The following is a 26,282-nucleotide window of genomic DNA, read 5'->3' on the forward strand; positions in this document are numbered from 1 at the left end:
TATGGAGAGCATAGGTTGTGGAGTAGATATGAGTGCAAATTGGGACTCAGCCATTTATTGGTCAGTTGGTCTGTGAAAAAGAGTATCCACTGCACAGAGCTTTAGGAGAATGAAGAGAGAGTATATATGTAACAGACTTAGCATAGTGTAGGCACGTTGTAGACACTCAATAAATATTTAAATAAAAAATGGCAATAGTACTGGGATGTAAGGCAAGATTCTAGCCTTTTTGATGCTGATAATTTAATCGAGGAAAATTGATGTACACATGAAAAAGGTCCGATGTCGTATGTCCTATATGCTATGGGATTTCAAAGAACACAGACACTATGCTAGCTTAGAATTACAAACAGCACACATTGAACTTGAGACTAAAGGCAGGTGTGAAAGAGGACACGCTCTATGATGATACAAGGCAGCAGAGCCAGTGTGAAGTCAAGGTCAGGAATACAGATTTGAAAGTCATTACACTGCAGGCTGTATGTGAAGCTAGAAAGAAACAATTCACCAAAGGAAAGGACGTAAATGGTAAGAACGAGAGGTCTCCTTGGAGAAAACACATCTTTAAGGGAGCAATGAGAAAGGTTAGATAAACAAGGACCAGTGGGATGGGAGTTAGAAAATTCAGTGTTGTGGCAGATAAAAGAAACAAGCATTTTCCTAATAAAGTTATATCTCAGACTAGAGAATGATGATAACCATATTCCCACAGTTCCATCTTCTTTTAGATGAAAAACTAGTCCTTGTTTTTGGGGAAAATCCTGGAGATGTTTTAATCAAAATAACTTCAGAGGTTACAATTTTCTTCTTACTCTGTGTCTGTTTTCAGTGTATGGAGACCAAAGTGCTACAGAAAAAGTCTGGGATCGTAAGCAGTGATGGGGCTGATGAAAATACACTTCCTCAGTTGGCAGCAACAATCATTGCTTTGTCCCTCCAAGGTGTTTGTCTGGGGCAAAGAAACTTGCCTTCCCCAGACTATTTTACAGAATATATTTTCAGTTCTTTGAATAGTACAAATACTCTACATCTGTCAGGTAAGGATGTTTTTCATGAATTTAACCTCCAAGTCACACCTAGCAAATCAATTGTGCGGAAAAGAAAGACTGACGCTTTTCGAAGACTAATTTTGTTTGGGTATGTTTTAAATACCATTTTATGTTCGCATGTAGCAAGACAGCTTGGGTAGCCTTTTCAAGGCAAACAAACTATGATGGTATTTATATGGTGCTGAACCAAAAATATAGACTCAGCCCATTTCAGCACTGATGATGAAATTATGGGTGTCGAGCTAAAAGAAGAGTTTCTTATGACCTGCCATGAGTACTAACTGAACACTTTCCTATTTGGTTTATAGTGCTGAGCCATGGGTGGCAAAATATTGTGTAGATTGATGAAATAGTATGCCAAATGGTGCAAGAGGCTTGATAGTAGTTTGCTTGGAACTGTAAAAGTTAAGTCATCTAATTTTGAATAAAAGTAATACAAAATAACTATTTTGTCTGTATTCATGACTACCCGCTTTTGGAGAGTGTAATGACATAAATGGGATCAGAATGTTTGTTTAGCACATTTCTTTGTTCTTGACAAGACATTAAAAGTAAAATGACTTATTTTTTAAATCTGCATCAAAATGCCGAACTTTGTATACCAAGGGGTCCTGGTTTGTTACGGCATAGCTGATGCTGTTGCCAACACACTTCCTTTTGGGAAGTAACAACATAACGGGGCATATGAATTTACCAAAGGATCAAGAACAACACCCTTATGATCTGGATAAATCTCCCAACTCTGAAAGAAGGGATTGAGAGCTGCGCGTCATACAACTCAGTGTCGCACTTACTCTGACTCGTTTGCATAGCAAATTGAAAGACATGTGTTTTTCTATAATTCATTAGTAGTTTCTGTTAAGAGGAAAGTTGAAATACAATTAAACCATGCTTCTTGCTTGTCACAGGTAGGAAATAAACCAGGGAAAGCCATGTTATGCTGAGAACAATTTTGATGTAGGGAAAAGGAGTTGGGGAACTTGAGCAGTAGAGTTTTCATTCCAGTGGAAGGCATGCAATGATTCTACTTTTCCAATAATGTAAAAGTGTACGCCACTCGAGGGCTTGAGCACTCTAAAAAAATAGAAAGAGACATCAGTGAGAGGCAAGAGGTAAGGTCAAGACAAGTTTTTTTTAGATACTGATCATTGTGGACCCTGCTTAAAAACCCAAATAATTGCTCATGAGAGATGTTCAGTATCGCCCATTTGGGCAAAAATCAGCCACTTTTGCATTGGAGAATTCAAAGTTCCATTTTGGAGTACCATTCAATCTCAGTGCAATTAGATGCTCATTCCAGAAGCCACAAGGCATTTTCTCTAACACCTGCCTCTAAGCTAGAGCTCTACTGCTACTAATTGTATTTTGGAGTAGGGGAAAAAAAGTATGCTAGCATTGTGATTTTTTAAAACATGTTTTATTTTAGAAATTCTCAAACATAAAAGTAGAAACAATAATGTAATGAACCCCTGTGTGCACAGAATCTAGCCTCAACAATTACTAGCAATCCTATGATCTTGTTTTATGTTATATTTGCCCCGTTCTTCTCCCAGCACTTCATTATTTTTAAGCAAATAATCATTATTATTTCTGTGTGAATCTCTAAAAGAGAAGGATTTAAAAAAAAAAAAAAATGCATCTTGGTAGCAATATCACAGTTAAAAAAAAATGATGCCTTAATACCATAACAATTTCATTAATGTTCACATTTTCCTGATTTTAAACAAATATTTTTATTTTTTTATTGAATGAGGATCCAAATATGGTCCATAACATGCAAATTGTTGGTATGTCTCTTCAGTTTCTTTTACAGTTGTCATGCCTTCCCCCAACTTCACCTTCTCTACTTTGTTGCAAATTTTTTGTTGGAAACAAGTGGGGATTGTTTGTCCCACCTGGATTTTGCTGTTTGCATTGCTAGTCATTTAACATGTATTTCTATGCACTGGGTTTCATGTATATTGGTTGTTATATGTAGAGGCTTGATTAGTTTTAGGTTGTTTATTTATTTGGGGATACAATCTTATAGTTGGTACTTTCCATCAGGAGGCACATACCATCTAGTTGTCTCTCTGAAGTTATAAGCTATTGATGATTTTGTCTGGTTTGATTAATTATTTAGTGTTTACCTAATGGTGATCTTCCAATTCTTTCATTTCTTCTTCATCTATTAGTGTAATAATATAATAATTCCATAGTGGAAAAACTTCCCCTCATCATGATTTTATTTTATTGAGGTTCTCAAAGTAAAAATAATCTTGATTTTTAATTTACCACTTAAAAAAAATAGCATAGTTTCCTTGCATGCTTCAAAGGAGAACAATAAGCTTTTTATATTATTATGATTCATAGCTCTCAGTCTATTGTCATTATTATCCTAATTAGTGCTCAGATTGTTCCCTCTTTGACCAGTGGAATCTTTTTCAAGTTGGCTCCTAAGAACTTCTGACAAAACCCTTAAAACATTTTATGTCTTCCTTGCTCCCCAGGATATGATATTCCAGGTTTATCTTGTACATTTCCTGCCTAGAGCTGGAATCAGTTGTTTTCCCAAATATTTTTTATCTTAATATAAACAAGTTAATCAAACTTTTCTCTTATTGCTCTTGGATTTTCAGTTACAGTTAAGAAAGTTTCCCACATTTCCAGGTTATAGAGGAATTCACCCATGCTTTCTCCTAGTACTTATTATGTTTATATTTCTGATCCATTTTGGATTCTAGTGTATGTTGTGAGGAATAGATCCAGGTTATTTTTTATTATGTGACTGTACAGTTTTCCTTATACCTCTTATTTTACATGCAGTGAAAATTATTTCCCCCACTGATTTGAGGTGCAAGTTTTTTATAATGCAATAATAATGCAGTCAGGTCTATTTCTGTTTTCTAGTTTGTTCTATTTTCCCACTTTATTCATGTGTCAGTACCATAGTGTTTTACTTATAGTGGCTTTATAGTATATTTTAATATCTGGTAGAACTAGCCTTCTTCAGTGATCTTCTTTTCAAGATATTTCTGGCTTGTTTATTCTTCCTAACAAACATTATCAACCTGTCAAGCTGTGGGATAAAACCTTGTGATAGCAAAAAAGAAAATAAAAATTATAAAGTAACTTAGGAAGAAATGACATGCATAAGATGTTGCATCTTTTTATCCAAGAACATAATATGTCTTTCCGTTTGTTCATGTCTACATGTGTGTTTTGTGGACTGTTTTATTACTTTCTCACATAAGTTTTAGACATTTTCTGCTACACTCATACTATACATTTAACTTTCTTTTTTGGCTTCATTAAATGGCATCCTCTCTTTCATTGTATCTTGTAACTGGTTTTTGTTTGTATAAATGAAAGTTACTGATTTTTGTGGATTAATTGATTAATTTTATAACATGCTCCACGATGAAAATTTTTAATTTTTGCATTAATTTGTTTTAGATTTTTCAGATATATAGTATCATCTCCAAATATAGTTTTGCCTCTTACTTTCCAATTATTGTGTCTCTATTGCTTTCTCATCTAATTATATTGGTTAATAATCCCAATAATGATAAATCATGTGTCAGAGTGTCTGCGTTCTCATCGTGTTTCTGACTTTGAAAAAAAAATTGTGTTTTCTCATTGAGTTTAGAGAACAAATGGGGAAAAACAAATTTAGAGTCTTATATTAATCTACATATTTACATTTTCAGTGCTCTTCATTTCTTCCTGTGGACTCAATTTATCATTTGCGTCATTGCTTTTCAGTCAAAAGAACTTCATTTAGCGCTTCTTGCAAGACAGGTCTGATTGTTTATTCGAGGATGATTTTATTTCACATTAATTTTTAAAGTGTTGTTTTGCTGGATATTTCAATTGACAGTTTTTTCTTTCAGCACTTTGAATGTATCATTCTACTATTTTCTGGCCTCTGTTGTTCACATGGGAAGTCAGCTATTAATGGTATTGGTGTTCCCTTGTATGTGATGAATCATTTTTCTGTTACTGATATTCAAGATTTACCTTTGTCTTTGACTATCAACAGTTTGACTATAATGTGTCTTTTTGTATTTATCCTCCTTGATGTCTGATGAACTTCTTAAACATGTAGATGAAGGTTTTACATCAAATTTGAATAAGTTTTTAGTCATTTTTTTCTTCTAATATTTTCTTCTACTTCTTTCTTTTTCTCCTCTCCTGTGACTACCATTATATGTATGTAAGTATACTTGTTGTTGTCCCACAATCTCTGAGACTTGTTCTTTTTTAAAAAATCATATTTTCTCTGTTCTATTGAATTATTTCTATTTATCTTCATGTTCAATGATTCTTTCTTCTACCATCGCAAATATGCTGTTGAGCTACTCCAGTGAAATTCTTTTTTATTACTGTATTCTTCCACTCCAGAATTTCCATTTAGACTTCTATATAATTTTTATGTCCTTATTAAAATTTTCTATTTGTTGACTTGTTGTCACAGTGTCATTGAATTCTTTAAATAGGATTCCCTTTAGTTCCTTGAGCATACTTACAATAGCTGCTTTGAAGTCTTTGCTAAATTCAACATCTGGGAATACTCAAAGACATATTTATTGACTGCTTTTTTTCCCTGACTCTGGGTCACATTTTTTTTTATTTCTTTGCAAGTCTCATAATTTTTTTGGTTGAAAGCTAGTCAGTTAAAATAAAATATTGTAGTAACTCTAGTTTGTAATTGTTCCTGCCACTTATGGTAACACTTAGGAAAATATCAGAGATATTTTATTCATAAATAAGAAGATGGATAACTTCAAAGAAATTCGCCATTATATTTGATTATTCTTTGCATCAATCAATTTTTAAAAGCCTAGAGCTGTACCAAGGGAAGCTAAACTGCAATCTATGAACTGACAACCATACCACAGAGTAGCATTAGAAAACAAGGTCTATTTTATCTCTATAATCTCAACTTTCTTTTATTTCTTTTCCCTTTTCTGCATAAACACTTAGGAGGAAAATAATTTGATTGGCTTAACTACATTAAAGTTATAATCGATGTGTAGTGCCTCAGGGGAATAAAACTCTTAAGAATGAGACCACCTTTCATTTACATTTTTATAGGAAACACCTAGAAACTAATTAGTTGGCCCAATGGAAGGCACTCCATTGGTGGAATTGATTATTTCATTATCTCCAGGAGATAAAAATTATGGGAACATCTTTGTAAGATTGATTCAGTCCCAAAGCTTACCCAAGGTCTTATGAGGGAATCATGTGAAATATAAATGTTATTTATTATGGTTCAGAATAAAATCTTGGCTTTTCATTAGAACCAAATTTGCTTAAGAAAATATCTGTCCTGTGGCCAGGTGAAATTGTGATTATTCTGATATTGACATGTCTTTATTCTATGTGACACCAGATTTTGTATGAAATTTCTAGAACTAGACCAACTCCTCAACACTCTCTGGACCAAAAGTACCTGCATCAGAAAAGATAAAATCCATCAGCTTAAAAGAAAACAAAACAATATAACAATCCATGATTGGAGTTACCCTAATCTGTCTGTATCCATGGACCAAGAGTCAGGTGATGGTCCAATTTCCTGGGATCAGGTATTGTCATTATTCCTCTTAAACAATTATTTGCTAGTGTCAAAGAAAGCCTGGTGATGAAAGTTCTATAAGAGTTGTAGAAAACTTAAAAGATAATGCGTATTTCCTTAAATGTAAAAATATTATTTTTTCACAGAGTGGTCATGTTTTGTTCTGTTTTGTCTTCTACAAGAGGATCTCTGCAAACATAAATGCAAGGCCAAGATAGTTAGATGAATAATATATATTACTCTTTCCTCCTTGGGTCTATATTGAATGCATGAATAATTAACTCAATATACATATATTAAACTTTTACTATGTGCCAGTCACCATTATGGGCATTAGGGATATGGTATTGAACAAAAATAGGCAAAGCTCCTATGGAGCTTAAAGGTAGTGGGAGGATATAGGCATTACATAAGTACTCACAATGGTGAACAAATTTTTAAATTTAGATTAGATTATAAAGAGATTAATTTGGACTGTGAGCAACGGAGAAATATTGGCATAGTATGATAGCTAGCTCTGAGATGGATTCTGAGAAAAGGTGATATATGAGCTTGTAAACATAGCCATATTCATATTTCCTAAAGTTGTGTTCCAAAGTACATTCACTAGTCTACCTTGGTACTTACTGAAATGGGGTGCTATAGTCCAGTTGTTTGAGAAATGCTGGGGATACACATTGCACTGTAGCATTCTAAGGTATCTAGGGAAGACCTTTAATAAACACACTTTTTTAATCTTATTGAATCTAGCATTTCTCAAATTTTGATCATACAATTCTTCCTGGCCCTAATCATGTAAAATCATGACAGATTGATGTATAATGGCTTACATTTATTGAGTACTTACTACGTATTAGACACTGTGCTATTTGACCTGCACTGACTCATTTAATTGTTACAACTATAACAGTTTAGGTTATAGTCTATTAGTCTATCGTACAGATGATGAAATTGAGGTATAGAGCTAATAAGTAATTGCTTAAATTCACAGAAACTGAGGATATACCGTGTTTCCCCGAAAATAAGATCTAGCTGGACAATCAGCTCTAATGCATCCTTTGGAGCAAAAATTAATATAAGACCGGGTATTATATTATATTATATTATATTATATTATATTATATTATAAAGACCCGGTCTTATAGTAAAATAAGACTGGGTCTTATATTAATTTTTGCTCCAAAAGATGCATTAGAGTTGATTGTCTGGCTAGGTCTTATTTTCGGGGAAACACAGCATACATAGGCTGTCTGATAGCATGTTCAGCACCCCTATTATTTAAGAAATGTTGATTTTAAAAAACTGGTTTTATCATTTGTATCTTAGATAAGTGGCAATCCTATTGAGCAAAATCTTATCTCAAAAGAGCAAAACTCCTCACATAGTCCTATCAGTACTGAATGCTGTTTCCATAAGATATGAATATACGATTGGGCAGTATCACAAATTTTTGCTATTATATATTTTTAGAAGTGAATTTCTAATACTTCTTTACTTTTCTGTGAGAAGGTACCTATTTGATTCTTTCAAATTCATGCTTATTGTAGTCAGTTGAAGGTGACAAGATTTACTGCCTATGTTAATCCTTGTTTGTGAAGCTCCTTAAATGCCTCTTCAGGGCTAGCTTTTAGGAGGGAACAAATTTGCCTGGCGGAGACCCTATTTACATAAAGAATGAAGGATACTTCTTAAAATTTAGGGATTAGCATGCATCTTCTAAGAACAGTAATCATCATTTTTCTGTGCAGACTGTGCAAAATAAACAAAACAACGTCTTCTACAATTCTTTACCCCAACATGTCGCTTTCCTTGTAACTATTGATGGGACCCTAAGATAGGAGATTCTGAAGATCTTGCCTATATTGTGTAGACCGGTGGTGCTCAAAGTGTTGTCCCTGAGCCAGCAGCATCAGCATCACCTGGCAACTCATTGGAAATGCACATTCTCAGGTCCCACCCCAGAATGTACTAAATCATAAACTCTGAGAATGGATCCCAGCACTGTGTCTTTTAACAAGCCCTCCAAGGAATTCTCAAAACTTAAGTTCAGGAGCTACTGCTTTAGCATATGTAAAGGTACCATGGAAGTCTGATAACATCAACACAAGTATGCACATACATTGAAGTTTTATGTAAAGGAATAAAGATATTTTAAAGGTTATTACCTGGGTAATCTAAATATTCTATTCTTTATTAAAAATACTTTGTGTTCAAAATTTTATAGAATATGACATATTACCTTTAAGGATATTTGTGTTAGTGATTTCAGAAGAAATTTAAAACAATGATCTAAATAGTACAGGAAAAGCAAATAAAGATTGAGGGCGCAGAAGCTTATATTAGAGTAACCTTACTCTATGAGAAGATACTGCGGAAGTGGAACTGTTCAATTTCTTGACAGTGAACTTGGGAAAGATGCATGTTCATATGTATTTCTCCACTGTTTTACTTCCCAGTCAAGTATTTTCCAATAAGAATATTTATTATGGAGGATTCATCATCAAAAATTTGTTGCTAGTTTTTCTTTGTTGATGTCAGTACTTTTAATGATGAGGTAATTATATTCCATTAGCAACAGATGGTGCAAAAGAGAATATTGTCTTTGACAAAAATTATTTTGATAAGGAAAACACCCACAAGTTTAGTTTTCTGTTGTTGCTTTTTGCAATAGAAACCTTTTGGAGTTCTTGCCCAGTTCCTTTCTGAGAATTGCCTTCCTCACCCACAGGAGTGAGGCCAGCAGCCATATTTAAGCAGCATGATCCCACCTTCTTTCTTGTGGGCAAAACGGATTGAACCAGATGGCTGTCTGACCCAAGAGAGCCCATCTGTGGCTTTGCTGAAACAATCAGGTCTCTGTCAGGACTTGCAGGATTGACCCAGTCTTGGGTTTGTGGACTGAAAAGTCACTTCAGAGTTGGGCTTATATGGCCAGGTGTTTTTTAAGAGAGAGAAGGCCAGACTGAAAGAAATAGATTTATGCAGATAGAAACAGAAAGGAAAAGATGCTTGGCCCTGAAGAAACAAGTCTTTTAAATCACTGATTAAAAAAATAATAATAACTTACCGTGTTTCCCCGAAAATAAGACCTAGCTGGACAATCAGCTCTAAAGTGTCTTTGGGAGCAAAAATTAATATAAGACTTGGTATTATATTATATGTTATATTATATTATATTATATTATATTATATTATATTATATTATATTATACCTGGTATTATATTATATTATGTTATGTTACGTTATGTTTTATTATACCCAGTCTTATAGTAAAATAAGACTGGGTCTTATATTAATTTTTTCTCCAAAATATGCATTAGAGCTGATTGTCTGGCTAGGTCTTATTTTCAGGGAAACATGATATTGATTGCAACTAAAGATCACAAAAATATTGTATTGGGGTCTTATTTCAATACAAGACATCCATTTGTGCTGGTGGAACTATATACCATACTCACCCACATACTAAAACTTTTAAATGTAATTTTCTTTTTTAATTTTATTGGGGACTATTGGGGAACAGTGTGTTTTTCCAGGACCCATCAGCTCCATGTCAAATCATTGTTTTCAATCTAGTTGTGGGGTGCGCTGCTCAGCTCTGGTGACCTTGGTGTTGAGACCACTGTGCTCCAACCACTGAGCCCACCAGCCATCCTTAAGTGTGATTTTTGATACACAACATCAGCCTTTAACACTTCTGAGATGGAAAAATGCCTTGTTGCAATTTTTAGAGACCGGTTGCATTTCCTGTTTATTTGTAATCCTTATCTCTTATAAATATGCCTATATAATATAAAATTGCAAATATTTAGGTAAATATCAGTAGGCAAAAACAATGATTTCCATTGTTTTCACGGCGAAGGGATGTCAATTGGCAAATGCTGTGTGAACGAGCTGGTGTGTAAACGCTAAATGCTATGGCTTCACATGTCCACTTTAGCCATTCTGTTTAGTTCTGACTCCCCAGGAATGGCAGTTGATGGCGACTTTGCAGTGCTGAGCTTCGTCACAATATCTGTTTTTCCCACACAGACTTGCTTCTCTGCTGGGCAGCTGGTACAGATCTTTCTACAAGACAGCCTTTCACCAATTTCTAAGGAGGGCTTTAAGCAAATGAGTCCAGGAATCATCCAGCAGTTGCTCAGCTGCTCTTGCCAGCTGCCCAAGGACCAACAAACAAAACTGCCACCTACCACTCTGGAGAGTAAGTTCTGTTTCTTTTCTCAGAGGGCTTATGCACACAATCTATATAATAATAACAGTGAACACTGGATACTTACTATATAGTAGGTGCTGTTCTAAGCATTTTATGTTTATCAACTCATTTAATCCTCATAACAATGCTATGAGCTAGATATTATCATCCCCATTTTACAGATTAGAAAACTGAGGCACATAGAGATTAAGTGACATGCCCAAAGACACACAGCTGGTAAGTGATGGAATTGGAATTCAAACCCATGCAAGACGGCCCCAGAGTCCTTGTTTTTAATCACTATGCCATGCTAGCTTGCAACGAATATTTTATGTTTTGTATACAATTTATATAAACTGATTTTATCCCCTATGTAGGACTCAGTCATAGACCAATTTAAAAGTGCATAGTTGAGAAGTGGCATGGTGTAAGAGAAAGAATGTAATATTAGAATCTGAAATATAGAGTTGAGTCATGGCTTCTATCCCCAGCCAACTCTGTGATCTTCGGAAATCTCTTTATTTCCCTGAGCCCATCTCTTTTTCTGCACGATGAAAAGCAGTGATGTCCTACATGGCTTTCCATCCTTTCACACAGCATGGCACGTATACAAAAAAATAAAGGCACTCTGGCGTAATCCAAAGAGGCTGCTTTGGGACAGAGGCAAGCGGTGTAGGCAGGTATCAGCCTCCCAGACCTGGCAGGTACCCCTGGGATAAACACTCACCTGTGTCCCATTGGATCAGTGCAGTAGGTGAGCCCTACTGTTAGGCTTCTAGGGTACCTGCCCAGCTCAAATGGGACAATGTGCACAAATCTGTGTTCTGTAATTTAAAGCACTATATATATATATATATATATATATATATATATATATATATATATATATATATATATTTTTTTTTTTTTTTAATTGTAGCCTAAGAACATCCATGATGGATAGTAAAAATGTGACCGTTAATCGATGCAACCGTTAAATATTACCATTGATCTGAGGGCCTTATACATGTTATTTTTTTCAGAGATGCCTTTCTTTCTCTTTGAGACAGAGACAATCGTCAAAGTCCATCCTAGCTGAATGGTTCAGCTACTCACTTCTAAGTCACAGTTGATTCCAAGGCATCAAGAGGCTTGTTTGAAGATTTTAAGTGAACAAAAATATGCCAGGCTTAAATATCTAAAACTCCACATTCACTGAGAGGCAGAAAGCTTCATTAAAAGTGAGCAGCTAAATAATTCAGCACCTGGTGGTCAGTGATGGCTCAAAAATGGATGAAGTACATAGACCATGACACCTAGGAGTTTCCATGAGCGTGTTTCTATTCCCACCACATGGCCCAGTGTCCGGTACATACAGGCCACTGGGAAGTGCATTTATGAACTGAAGATCTGTGAAAAAGTTTTTGTCTTTCTAATGACCTTCTAGACTCTTCTAAGGAATAGTCTTCCTGAGTAAAATTCAAGCATCACACTCACTGAAGAACCTAGAAAAACATTTCAGTCCTCAATTTAAAATATTGCATTAAGTATCTAAAGGGATGTGTTTGTGTTTGGCCTTTTGAAATCACAGAAACGTAAAATGGAGAGGGAAGGACACAGGGAGATGTTATTAAGACAATCATGTCCAATGTGCTGAAACTCAACCTCTAAGCACCACCTCCAACTGAGTTTCCAGGAAAGAGCATGATGGTCACGTACAAAACACGTTTCAGACCCGTGCCAAGTAGCTGTTCATGAGCGGCTAAGAATTTATTAGGTCAAATTCTATTGTTGCGATGGGAAACATTTACATAGCGCAAGTATGCAAGCAGCCTGACTCCAATCAAGACGCCATGGCACCTCTGTAGGAGTTAGTCAGTGGGGTAAGTCAGTTAGCAGAGTCCGGTGGCCACAGAAGTGAGAGGAAGTCCTTGCCACATGGGAGCATGTGAAATCTGACTCACAGAGGACCTAAAAAGATCTCTAGTTCTAACGTCAGGAAACATCCATTCTCCTCTAATTGGCTCCACTATCGTTGCCCTCAGGACAATGGGGAGGGGGTAGAACGGAAGCACTTGAAACTTTGCCCGGGAAATGTCAGACCCTAATTTGTCCTTGTCAGTTCTTGAGATTGTAGGATCTTCAGTAGCTACTACCATAAACAAGTGGGAACTTTGAACTTTATGAGACACCCAAGTTCTCACGTTCAAGTTCAATCTTCATGTTTTAAATTTATGTATTAGAAGAAGGACAATCCCACACACTCTACCTGTGAAAGAATGGGATTTGAAACTTGGTTAAATATTTCTAGGGATATTTTCATGACAAAGGTATTTTTTTTTTACTAAATTAGAACAGAATGAAACTTCTAGGCAGGTGTACGACCATTCCAAACCATTTTATTTTTACATTTTAAATTGTGGTTAAAAAAATACAGGAAATTTATCATAACTATTCTTAAGTGTACAGTTCAGTAGTATTATTTTCAAATTGTTGTGTAACAGATTTCTAGAACTTTTTCATCTTGCAAAACTGAAATTCCATGTCCATTGAACAACTATCATTTTATAGTGGTTCTCTCACAGCAAAAGAATGATGACGACATTGGGAATATTGAAGTTTGAAAGTTTTTTGTCTCCTCTGAGTATATCACGAACTCTATTAATATTGGACCCTGTATCATTTATAACTTATAATTTAGTAAAGGTCCCCTTAAAATCCCAAGTCTATTATATGACCAGCTAGTGTCGTTAATATGATCTAATGTAGAGAGGATGAACCTTCCAGAAAACTACAAGCAAAATGAGAATGGAGTATTTTTTATTATAACAAACTTTAAGATGATGGTTTGTTAAAATCTACAATGGGCTTTAAGTAGCATGATAACTAAATTGTTTGATTTAACTAATTATTTATCTGTAGTCATTAAAGGAAGTGATAGTTTAATTTTGTAATTACCTCCCTTCATTATTTACAAACCAGTTTGCCATGACTTCTTAGTAATTTATAAATAAGTAGAAAACAGTATTTGTTCTGAATTATCTGCAACCAAAAGAAACCAGTGGTGTGAATAACTCTTTATTCTCAAATCATTTATACTTGACCCTGGAAGCCATTTGTTCCCTCTCTTTTAATCTTTCTCTTTCCTTTCTCCTTTGTATCTTCTCCTCTCACACACGTTTGCTTTTGTTTGAATAATTTTAAAACTTGTGCTGTCCGAATATATATATTTTTAAAATCTAGAAGCCTAGAAACATGGAATACATTCGGAGGTTATAAAATATTATAGCAATAATTCCAAATGTAGGCAATCCAAATTTATGTTATCAACTGTTACACATTCATTGATCAGTTTTTACTACCTCAATCACTCATTTTACTCATTGAGAATGATAAACACTTTTTTAAAAAAAAGATTTTATTGGGGAAGGGAACAGGACTTTTATTGGGGAACAGTGTGTACTTCCAGGCCTTTTTTCCAAGTCAAGTTGTTGTCCTTTCAGTCTGAGTTGTGGAGGGCACAGCTCAGCTCCAGATCCAGTCGCTGTTTCTAGTTGCAGGAGGCGCAGCCCACCATCCCTTGCAGGAGTCGAACTGGCAACCTTGTGGTTGAGAGGATGCGCTCCAATCAACTGAGCCATCCGGGAGCTCAGCAGCAGCTCAGGTCAAGGTGCCATGTTCAATCTTAGTTGCAGGGGGGAGAGCCCACCATCCCTTGCGGGAGTCGAGGAATAGAACTGGCAACCTTGTGGTTGAGAGTCCACTGGCCCATGTGGGAATCGAACCGGCAGCCTTCGGAGTTAGGAGCATGGAGCTCTAACCACCTGAGCCGCCGGGCTGGCCCCCATGATAAACACTTTTGATATTACAAATAATTTTGAGAACTTTTGGAAGAAAGTACTCATTTTATACACAAACATAAGTCTACATGGGCCTAAACCATATGCTACCTCTGTAACACTGTTTCTTTGCCTTCAAAAGGTGTAAATGTGACTAGATGGAAATCATTACCAGAGTCTCTCGGCAGAAGTTGTAATTTAAAGTGAGAGAAATTAATTTCTTTGGAGATAGGAGGTTAGCTCGGTCTTTGCTTGCCACAGTGATTTTTTTTTCTTCAGTTTATGGAAGATGTTTTATTTTAAACAAAAAGACTTGGATTTTTATCTTGTGGATAATAAAGCACCACTGAAGCTTTTAAAAATTTTTTTTTTTTCAGTTACAGTTGACATTCAATATTTTATATTAGTTTCAGGTGTACCGCATAGCGGTTAGAGCTTTATATACTTTATTCGGTGATCCCGCTGATGAGCCTAGTACCCACCAGGCACGATACATAGTTGTTACAAAATTATTGACTATATTCCTTATGCTGTACTTTACATCCTGTGATAATTTCCTAATTACTAATTTGTATTTCCTAATCCCTTCTCCCCTAACACCCTTCCCTTCAGCCAACCATCAGTTTGTTCTCTGTATCTATGGTGAGGATGTGGAGAAAAGGGTACACTGTTGGTGGGATTGCAAATTTGTGCAGCCACTATGGAAAATGATCTGAAGCTTCTTCAAAAAGTTAAAAATACAACTACCTTATGATCCAGCAATTCTACTTCTGGATAGTTACCCAAAGAAATCCAAAACACTACCGTGTTTCCCCGAAAATAAGACCTAGCTGGACCATCTGCTCTAATGTGTCTTTTGGAGCAAAAATTAATATAAGACCCGGTCTCATTTTACTATAATAGTGGGTATAATATAATGTAATGTAAAATAATATAATGTAATATGATATAATATAATATAGTATAATACTGGGTCTTATATTAATTTTTGCTCCAAAAGACGCATTAGAGCCAATGGTCCGGCTGGGTCTTATTTTTGGGGAAACATAATTCAAAAAGATATATGCACCCCTATGTTCACTGCAGTGCTATTTACAATAGCCAAGATATGGAAGCAACCCAAGTGCTCATCAATAGACTGGATAAAGAAGATATGGTAAATACGAGGTCAGACAATGAAGTTCGCGAACTCATCCTAGAAAAAGTGCTACATACCTCATTGCTGAATATCACTAGTCACCTTCAAAGTACTCCCCTTGGGAAGTTATGCACTGATGCCAGCACCTTAGTCCACTCTTCAAAACAGTTTTGGAACTCTTTTTCTGGAATGGCCATCAGAGCTGTTGTCCCTTGATGTCCTGAATGTCATCAAAATGTCTTCCTTTCAATATTTCCTTTATCTTCAGGTAAAGAAAGAAGTCATTGGGAGCCAGATCAGGTGAGTAGGGAAGGTGTGTCAATACAGTTATTTGTTTACTGGCTAAAAACTCCCTCACAGACAGTGCCGTGTGAGCTGGTGCGTTGTCGTGATGCAAGAGCCATGAATTGTTGGTGAAAAGTTCAGGTCGTCTAGATTTTTCATGCAGCCTTTTCAGCACTTCCAAATAGTAAACTTGGTTAACTGTTTGTCCAGTTGGTGCAAATTCATAATGAATACTCCCTCTGATATCAAAAAAAAAGGTTAGCAACATTGTTGCAACAAAGTTTGCGAACTTAATTGTCAGACTTCATAGATGCAATAGAATATTACTCAGCCATAAAAAAAGAATGAAATCTTGCTACAGCGATTTTTAATAAGAGGTCATCTGGGTAACTTTAAACCAATGGGGTTATCTGGTGAAAATCTTTCTTTTCCTTAACAATGAAAACCTTTTGCCCAGTATAACTCTGATAAAACAATTTCATATCCCTGTCAGCTGTACTGTAAGATGGATTCTTTTGGCATTTTCACTAGCTGAGGCACTACAGAGGGTGTTGAGCACTGACGGCTTTCGCAATCTCCTTCTGACTTAGAATACGGCTACAGCACAGCGGCTGTGACGCTGCTCACGCTGGGCTCCATGCTCGGGACCACACTGATCCTTTTCCACAGATGTGAAGAGAACTACAGCCTTATTTTACAGCTGTTTGTGGGCCTGGCTGTTGGGACACTCTCTGGGGATGCTCTGCTCCACCTTATCCCTGAGGTAAGCTGCTGCTTTCTGTTTCACACAAAGTGTTTCTAATTTCTCTTTACAGTAAGCCACTGGAGGTATTTATGCAAAATTTCAGTGAGTTGGATGATATTAATAGATACAGTGGCCAATGTTTGCATGGCAGTGAATATTATTCCCCCAAAGCACTTGGAGGAGAAAATAGATGACTAGTCATTACATTCACCCTATGGTATTCTTATTTTTTTGAAATGAAGAAAGGTGATCAGATATAGATTCCTATTAAGAAAAATTCATGAAGCATCTACTAATTACCTGTAAAAGAAAATGAATGGGCTATAAGACGTTGCATTGGTTTTTCTCGTTAACCCCAAACCACATCCATCCCATTCTCTGTCCTCCTCTGCTGCTTTTTGTGCCCCAGAAGATTGCATCGCCTCAGCTCCCTTGCAGGATGGATTGTTGTTTGGGTTCAGCCAATGGGAGGTGCAACTGAAAGTCAGGGTAGGAGGAGAGGGCGGCAGGGGTATTCCCCCCTAGTTCTCTCCTGGCTCTGGTACTTGCTTGAGGAGCAGCTGATTACCTACCTGCAGTCCTGTAGCCCCCATGGAGGCCTTCTCCCCAGCTCCACCTCCCACTGAGCTCCAGTAACATGACTTCCAACCTTTGCCCTTTCAGCCCTGAGTGGTAATGGTTTCCTGGGGTGGATCGTTTCTCGGTGCCTCATTATCCCATGTTCATACTCTGACTTTACCCGTACCTCTGTAATAGCACTATCATTAACCTTTCTGCATTTGAACCATCAAAATGAATTTCTGATTCTTGCCCAACTAAGAGCGTCTAAATTTTTCTAAAGAAAAATGTGAGCACCAGGAAGCTGGGTCTGTTGACGTCTTTGAGGCTCTTTATTTGTCAGAAAGGAAAGGACTATGACCTGAGATGCGAAAGAGTTCAGGCAGAAGGGTCTTCAGATGAGAGCATCTATTTCCTCTGAAATCTCTTATGATGGATAATGATGGACAAATGATCCCTCCCTCTCGCCAAGGCTGAGATATTAAAAATTTCCACAAGCCTCTGGCAATTTCCTACAGGGTCACTCTTGTTGCTTAGAGGCTCAATAGTTATTAGATGTTTTGAAAACTGAAAAGTGAGCATTGGAGAAATGAAACAAACCATTATTCGTTTTAATTTCCCTTGTAATCTAATTTTCTGGAAATAGTTCAGAGCTTATTGGCTTGAGGCGGTAGCCGGGGCCTTTTTCTAGGTCACCACAGTGGCTACAGAGCTGTTTATTTCCAGGATCCTGGGAAACAAAAAAGGATCTTAAAGCTTACTGGGTCTCCCCTGATGGGGGAGCACACAGCTCAAGGTAGCTGGAGGATTTGGGGGCCAGTGGGACTGACAAGTGGCTCTGCAGCGACTGTGTTACGGAGGGAAACTTAAAAGATTAGCTGGGTTTCATGAAATTTAGAAGGCAGTTGCTTTACTTGAGGAAAGAGACAAGGGCAAAAACTATTGGGAAGAGGAAGAATGATCCAGTACAAATATGGTGGAAAGCTAGAAAAATCAGTGGTTCCTGGATATGATATATGATAGGTGTTCAAAGGACAGCACAGAAATGAGAAAAAGAAGTCACTGTCTTGATTTCCTTTTTTAACTAACTTTATTCAACTTATAAATCTACATTTTATTCTGAGATTGTGGATTTTTTCCTCCTGTTTTATGCTATTACAAAGTTCTTTATTTTCTGAAATAATGGTAATTATAAATATTAGGTGGGTATCGTTTACTGTCTTTACCAGAAGAAAAATTGACTAACATATGTTGGTTTTTAATTATGTGCATAAGCTCAGTGTATATATTCACTCATGTACTCATGTGTGCATATATATATGTATGAATATATATATACACATGTAAATATCTACATATATTTATGAGTATATACATATACACTATATACACATAGAATTTCTTCCTCTTTTTAATGTAATGGTCATTAATATCCAAATGTGGTAACCACTGAGCAATTTTCCAAACTGCCTCTCCTGGGGAGGTAATGTGGTACATAACAATTTACTAGCTCACAAGAAGTCATGAAGTCAACTATTTGAATGAGTCAACCAATGGGACGAGTCACTAGAGGAAAATTCCTGATGCTTCTTATATCTTTTTTATGCTTCTTATATCTTTTGTGTCCCAGACTGCGGACAGTATTGGTGGGTATACAGTATGCACGTGATGGAAAAATGTCTTTCAGGTGGATTTCTGACTTCTTGGAACATTTATTAAAAGTGTTCTTTAATTGCAATGGAGCAATGGGACAATAAACCCTAGATGAAATGTATCTTTATATTTGTTCTCAATATAAAATGCATTGATTGTTATAAGACACTGCTGTGAACAGATACACATTGAACTCCTGAAAAAAAAATTCAGCTAAATGACTGAGAATGCATGAAAATTTAGGCCACTTACTGAAATAAGTTTAGGCTTTGTTTCTGTTCATTAGCAGAAACTACTCAAAGCTCTCCCTTCTTTTCTCTTGTACACATTTTCTTTTACTGTGACTGAATCCTGTCTCAGAAGTATTCATACATTTAAAAGCAAATTGGGCTTTGAATGTTTTCAGAAGTTGTCATGAAGTTCTCTGGAACGAAAGTCGAGTATATTCAACACAGAACCTACTAATTATTATTTAAGTCATCGAAAGTTATTTCTTTATGCCTCTCTCTCTCTTTTTTATTTTTATGTTTTCAGGTTCTTGGTTTACATAAGCAGGAAGCCTCAGAGTCTGGACATTTCCATGAAAGCAAAGGTCACATTTGGAAACTGTTGGGATTAATTGGAGGCATCCATGGATTTTTCTTGATAGAAAAATGTTTTATTCTTCTTGTATCACCACGTCCCAAGGTACATTTTAAATTGTATTTGTCCTTTGCCGTAGGGCTTCATAATATTCCTTTTTTATTGAGAAAGTACTTGTCCAAAATTGACATCTTCATGAAGTTGTCTGTGTAAGAGAGGGGCTCTGATTTCCAAAATACACAGGTCGTTCTGACTGGCAGCTACTCTGTAAATACGGTTATTAATTTTTCAAACATCTGTTGCTGACCCGTTGATGTCCTTGTTACTACCCGCTATTTGACCTTCTGGCTAGTTTAGAAACAGGAGACTACTTCACGCCTGAGGCTGAAGGGGCCCAGAGCCTCGCTACTAATCATCGTTCCAAATGTCTTTCCTAACCAACAGCAAATAAACAAGCAAACAAAAATTTTGAAAATTCACAAAATTACTCATTATTTTCTATTCTCAGGGCACTTAAAAGACGTTCAGGGATGTTATTTGTGACAGATCTTTTTCTGTAGCTTGAATCATGGCTTTCCTCATGCCTGTATTTGATTGATTTCTACGTATACGATACATAAAATACAGTGTGGCTTATTTTATTTTATTTTATTTTTGCTCGTGCACATTATCCTATAAAAAAATAGATGAACTGTTTGGTGGAATGGTTAAAAAGGTAAACACTTATGAAAGACTCCAGGAGATTAAAATAAAGCAAGTTTTCTTTACAAAGTATTGGGGCTTTGTAGTACTTACGGTTTTTTACTTATCCCTGACTGTCTATGTTCACATAACATAATGCTCATACTCAGCTCAGACTTTAGTAGTCTTTTCAAATATTAGCCTCTGTTTATTATCATTTGTAAATTTATTCAAAAATTCTATTCTATGCATCAAAAAAAGATGGTTTTGTGGGTGGGTAGAGAGATGATAGATGGATAGATGTGTGACAAAAATAGATATAACCAAATGCCGATGGTAGGATCCAAGGAGTCAGTATCTGAGTGTTCACGTTACAGTTCTTTCAGCTTTTCTGTATATTTGAAACTTTTCATAACAAACAGGTTTTAAACAAAATCCTGTAAAAGAATTTCCGTTTTAATGAAGCATGGTTGTTCTTTGTCCGGGGGCCCAAGCCAGGATTCTATAGTAATTGAAGATTAGGACAGCGAGCTTCGATCATGGCTCTGCTTTAGAATTGTAGGTACTTAACTTCCACAAAAGGAGTTCTAATCTCAACAGCACAACCAGGATGGAAATGAATGAAATTGATTCTGAACATCTATAAATCTAGTTTGTTCAGATTGTCCTTGAACTTGTCAGGGAACTTAAAAAGAGTTTTAAGAACATAATTTCAACATTCGTGCTACTGTATAAAATGAAAAATAATGTGAATGTTTTAGAAGCTATAAATGCTTTAATTGATGAATACATTTCTAGAGATATTATTAGGTTAGATCAAAAGTAATTGCCGTTTTTGCCATTACTTTTAACCTTTTAAACCTCAATTACTTTTGCACCAACCTAATAATTTAGTCATTACAGGATGCAGTACAGTTTCAATGGTCATCCTTTTGATATCGCCATCAGAAAGAATTCAAAATTTAATTTTGTAGTAAATAAAAAAAAAACAATATAAATGTGAAATCTAAAAAACAAAATAAACAAAACAGAAACAAACTTGTAGATACAGAGAATATTTTGATGGTTGTCAGATGCGAGGGGGTTTAGGAAGTGGGTGAGAAAGGGAAACGATTAAAATGTGCACATTGCCAGTTATAAAAACAGTCATGGGGATGTAAAGTACAGCACAGGCAATATAGTCAATAATATTGTGATACCTCTGTATGGTGTCAGATGGGTACTAGATTTATTGGGGTGATCACTTCGTGAGTTCTGTGGATGTCTGTCTAATCACTATGTGGTACACCTGAAACCAATATAATATTGTATGTCAACTGTAATTGAAAAATAAAAAATATTAAAGACAATATAAAAACACCACTGTTTAAGCATTTTCAAATCATAGCTAGACATTTTTTAAGTTGCATTCTTAAAACTTTGATGTGCGTAATGGTTCAGAGCAGTCCTGTGCTTCTTTGAGGGGAGACATTTTAGCAAGTATTTTTTTAATGATGAAATCCTCCTATTACTCTTTTTGTGTCACCACCACTCTGGCCAATGTGCAAACTGTTAACCAGAACCACGGAACTGACAAAGGTTGCATCTGTGTTTTTCTGGCTTCAGCACTAATTTTCAACCATCCTCATCCAGCAGGGCGTGTCATTGGTTAATGGGCCTGTGGGGCATTCCCACCATCTTGCACTCAACTCTGAATTAAGTGACCAGTCAAGCAAAGGCAAATCTGCTTCAACTATCCAGTTGGTAGGTTACTGATCTGAAGTATTTCACTGGTTTGATTACCTTCTTTCTTTCATTCCTGGACGAATAGACAAAAATCAGTTAGGTAGATACAGATTCCACTCCTGATTTGTCTATTCTCAACTATAATAAATAGTTGGGAAAACTTTGCCAAGCACCTGTTTTAAAGAGTAAAAAGCATTTTCCTCAGACTTAAATCATTGCTATCTGCACCACTTTGAAACACGTATGACTCAGATTGACAAAATATGCAGCAACTTGATCCTTCTGTTTATCAGTTTTTATAAACCACTTGACCTTTAGTTTTCCATTCTGAGTAATCCTTAGCCATGGCCAGGTGGGTGCAAATAAATGTTGAACAAGGAATTAGTTAGTGCATCCAGGAGTGGGTGTTCACATCACAATGCAGGAGAGAACCCATTCTGTTCAATGAGATGTCTCATAGCTTAAGGGCCTTTGTTACACTGAATTTTCCATGACAAAAATGCTCCACATGAATTCTCCAAACGCAACCTCCAGTCAGGTTGAAAACAATATTCCCATTCTAATTCTCAAAGTAACAAATAAAGGGACAGGAAAACTGCGAAAGGAATATATGATAGTGAGAAAACTTGCCTCCTTATAACCACGGCTTTGGGGTAGGGGTTTACAGTGGATAGGTCCCTAACGAAGTAGAGATAAGTAAGCTCCTCCTGAGACATTAACACAATGAAATAGAATGCAGTAGACTGCACATCTAGAGATAACTCAGAGATAAGAACAAAAAAAGTTCCTTTAAAAACACAATTTTAAGAGCCATGTAGTGTTTGTTGTTTAGATTCTTCACATGTAGTTTGAAAGAAGTTAACTTCAGACTGAGATTAGTTTTAAAATCACTCTAATGATGACCTTGTTCCTTCTGTTTGAATGACAGGTCTATAACACCAAGATGCACAGAAGCAAATCTCTGATGCTAACTTAATGAGTTTGGTTGTATTTGAATATTCTAGCTCACTAATAATATAGTCACTCTTTCTTTTGTTATTTAAGCTGCAAGATCAACCTAAGCAAATAGAAATAATATGAACTTTAGGGACCATTTGGCTCAATTTCCGGTTTTTTAGGAAGGAGGGGAGCTTATGGTTCCTTTCAATCAACAAGGAATCATGGATGTTTGCCTCTAAATGACTTTACATAGTGTGACAATATATAGCTTTTTGGGGAAAAAAAATCTAGACTAAATATTTGACCTCCTGTGTTTTAATGGAACTCTGGAGCTTTTTCTTTTACAATCAGGCTTTTAATGTAATGTAAAAAGATCATATTTTTGTTTATTTCTAGATCTCCCAATTTCAGGCAAGAAGGCTGTCTTCCTCCTCTAACCCTGTATCTGACAGGTCTTACCTTCTCAGCATCCTTTTTCCAAAAATAGCCTGTCATTACATCTTTTGAATAGTTGCTATTACTCCAACATGTGCACTTTAAGTTTACTTTCTCTGTTTTACATTAAAAAAAAAAAAGATGTTTACATTACACATTAAATTTGTGTCTCCACAATTTTGATGATAGAATTATATCAATATGCTTTTAAAAGAACATATTCAAAAGGCAGATAAAAAGTATTCTTCTCATGTAATAGAATAAGAATCTGAGGCATAGGGAGGGGAGGTGACTTTCCAGAAATTGAACCGTGAGTCAGTCTCTGAAATAAATCACGTCATCTTAACTCATATTATAAATGTCAACTTCAAAATCTCACTTTCCTGTCATATGAAAGGATGAGAAGACTTTAAAATTGTTAGTATATTTGTCTCTTGTAAGTCTGTTGATTTCCTTTCTTAATCAGCAAGCTTCTTTTACTGACTGGCAAAGCAACAAAACCAGTATTATACTACGATGCGTGAAATGAGGTGCTGGGTTGGCATGGGGTACTTCTCCATCCACAATGCATGATCTGCTAACAGATCAGGTCACAACCCACTATACAGGAGAAGACCAAATTAGGTCAAGAATCAAGAATCTTTTTCTTCAACTTTTGGGTTTCAGAAAGGCTTACATTATTTAGAAGTCTGAATTACAGACTGTCTCAGTAGCTTCTAGCACTCTATGAGAGACTCTGATCTACATAGCAGTGCTATTTTCATCTCAATGCACGTAGTACGAAAGCATGCTTGCAGACTCACTCTCAGCCCTACTTTCTATATTTGTTTATCTAGAAGTTCTACTCTGTTTCCTGGAAAATAAGACCTCGCCGGACAATCAGCTCTAGTGCGTCTTTTGGAGCAAAAATTAGTATAAGACCGGTCTTATTTTACTATAATATAGGACCGGGTCTTATATAATATAATACAATATAATGTAATGTAATATCATACAATACAATATAACATAATACCAGGTCTTATATTAATTTTTGCTCCAAAAGACGCATTAGAACTGATTGTCTGGCTAGGTCTTATTTTTGGGGAAACATGGTAATATTCCCTACAGTATTAAAACATCTTTTAAAAATCAGCATAACTTCAGATGTTTCATTTGCTAGTAAAATGATGGCTATTGCATATCTTTCATCATTTATTATTATTATTTTTAATTTAAAATAGAGAGGACCAGAAGATTTCCAGGCAGCTGAAATTCCTATAGGCACTATGACAGCCTCCAACAGAAAAGGTGAGTACCCACTAAAAAAAGCTAAACACAAAATATAGAAAGTGCCATACAAAAAAGTGACGTCTGCTTTAAAATAAATGTGTCAAAACCACATAAATTTTATACTGGGTATATATTTCATTATTACAACCTTTGCAATAGAATTTTTAATAAAGAGTCATTCCTATTAGTCTTTCCAACACACCATTCATATCAACTTTACTCCATTCTTTAAAAATTTTGTTTTCTACAATTGCTTAAAACTGATCTAAAAACTTCAATTAGTGTAAATACATAAATGGTTATCAGAGCTCCTTTAAAATCATGTTTGCGTGATGATTGAGCTTTTCACTTCCTATGAAGTCTGAAGACATGATTGTTTTTTGTTGTTGTTGTTTTTTTGTCTTCTATCACAGTCTTCTAAAAATTGATCACAAATATCTATCTCATTTGTAATATTGTCATTAAGATGATGGAGTTCAAATCTATGATACCTCATTATTCACATTGTATTCTATAATTAATTTGTATAATTTGTATAATTAATTTGTATAATTTGTTTAAGTTTATTTCTATGCCTTTCCCTATTTCTGAATTTAATTTACTGATTTTCAATAGGAATTTATTTATTTTTGCTTATGTTTCTGAATAATTCTTAGAATTTTTTCTTTGGTCTCTTTTGGCTTTCATCATTTGCTCCTGAATCTTTGCCCCATTTTTCTCAATTATATTACTCTTTTGTGACACAATTTCCCAATGTTTTAATGTTAAACAGCTATGATTAGTTATTCCTAATTCTACCATAATGAGTTAGTTACCCAATAATAAAAATGGCTTCCATTTATTTAACAGTTATTATATGCCAGCCACAGTGTTAAAAACTAGACATGGATTATCTCATTTAATCCTTCTACATTTAGTGAGGTAAGAATATTATCCAAATTATACAAGTGAAGAAACCAATTGTTAGGATAAGTCATTGCCCAAGAGTACATAGGAGTAAACTCCAACATGGAGGAACTAAGGAAATGCAAATTCACCAAAAGCTTCTTTCTGATCATTCATTTATGCATGCATCCATATGTTTTCTCACCTTCTTCATTCATTCAAGAAATGTTTGAAGATGTGCCATGTTTCTGGCACTGTGTATGCAATGGAGAATAAAAATAAGAATGGTCTTTATCTCTAGTATGCAATGTGGTTGGTGATATAAATATTGATCAGAACACCCATGATTGTACCAATCACCATTCTAAATGCGTTAGATATATTAACTCTTGTAATTTATTTGATTCAAAATATGTAATTATATAGTCTATACAATTCTGCTTCCAGGACATCGTTAGTACAATTTTTCCTTCCAAATCTTCAGTTTCATGAGAAATTTTAGAATGCCTGGCCCCTAGTAGGCCTACAATAAACATTTGTTTGTTTCTTTGTTTTTTGAAAGGAAAAAGAGGAAAGGAGGATCTGCGCAGGCAGATTAGGAGCAGGGAGTCGATGCCAGATCAGGGAGTAACATGGTCTTATTTAAATATTTTATAGGCCTCATATCTTTTGACTTCAGATATCAAGCTTGGCATATACTATGAAAAATGAACAAACCAAAATTCGATTACTCAATTGCCCTTTTGCCAGGGACATATTGA

General features: G+C 35.6%; 1 protein-coding gene across 3 annotated transcripts in view; it reads left to right on the forward strand.

The window, feature by feature from the left end:
* Positions 1–26,282, forward strand: part of SLC39A12 (solute carrier family 39 member 12) — a 70,153-nt gene that overhangs the window by 14,990 nt on the left and 28,881 nt on the right. For 2 of the 3 annotated variants that reach the window (XM_019752086.3, XM_074324830.2), the window contains 7 exons: positions 830–1,037; positions 6,447–6,619; positions 10,643–10,814; positions 16,637–16,809; positions 19,537–19,689; positions 21,898–22,008; positions 24,588–24,654. In XM_019752086.3, the coding sequence (XP_019607645.3) occupies positions 830–1,037; positions 6,447–6,619; positions 10,643–10,814; positions 16,637–16,809; positions 19,537–19,689; positions 21,898–22,008; positions 24,588–24,654 (1,057 nt within the window). The remainder of the gene's footprint in view (positions 1–829; positions 1,038–6,446; positions 6,620–10,642; positions 10,815–16,636; positions 16,810–19,536; positions 19,690–21,897; positions 22,009–24,587; positions 24,655–26,282) is intronic. The other variant, XM_019752087.3, reaches the window with a different exon arrangement.

Source organism: Rhinolophus sinicus, chromosome 1 (genome assembly GCF_057876585.1).
Source record: "Rhinolophus sinicus isolate RSI-liver-muscle chromosome 1, RSI-T2T, whole genome shotgun sequence".
NCBI classification, from domain to species: Eukaryota; Metazoa; Chordata; class Mammalia; order Chiroptera; family Rhinolophidae; genus Rhinolophus; species Rhinolophus sinicus.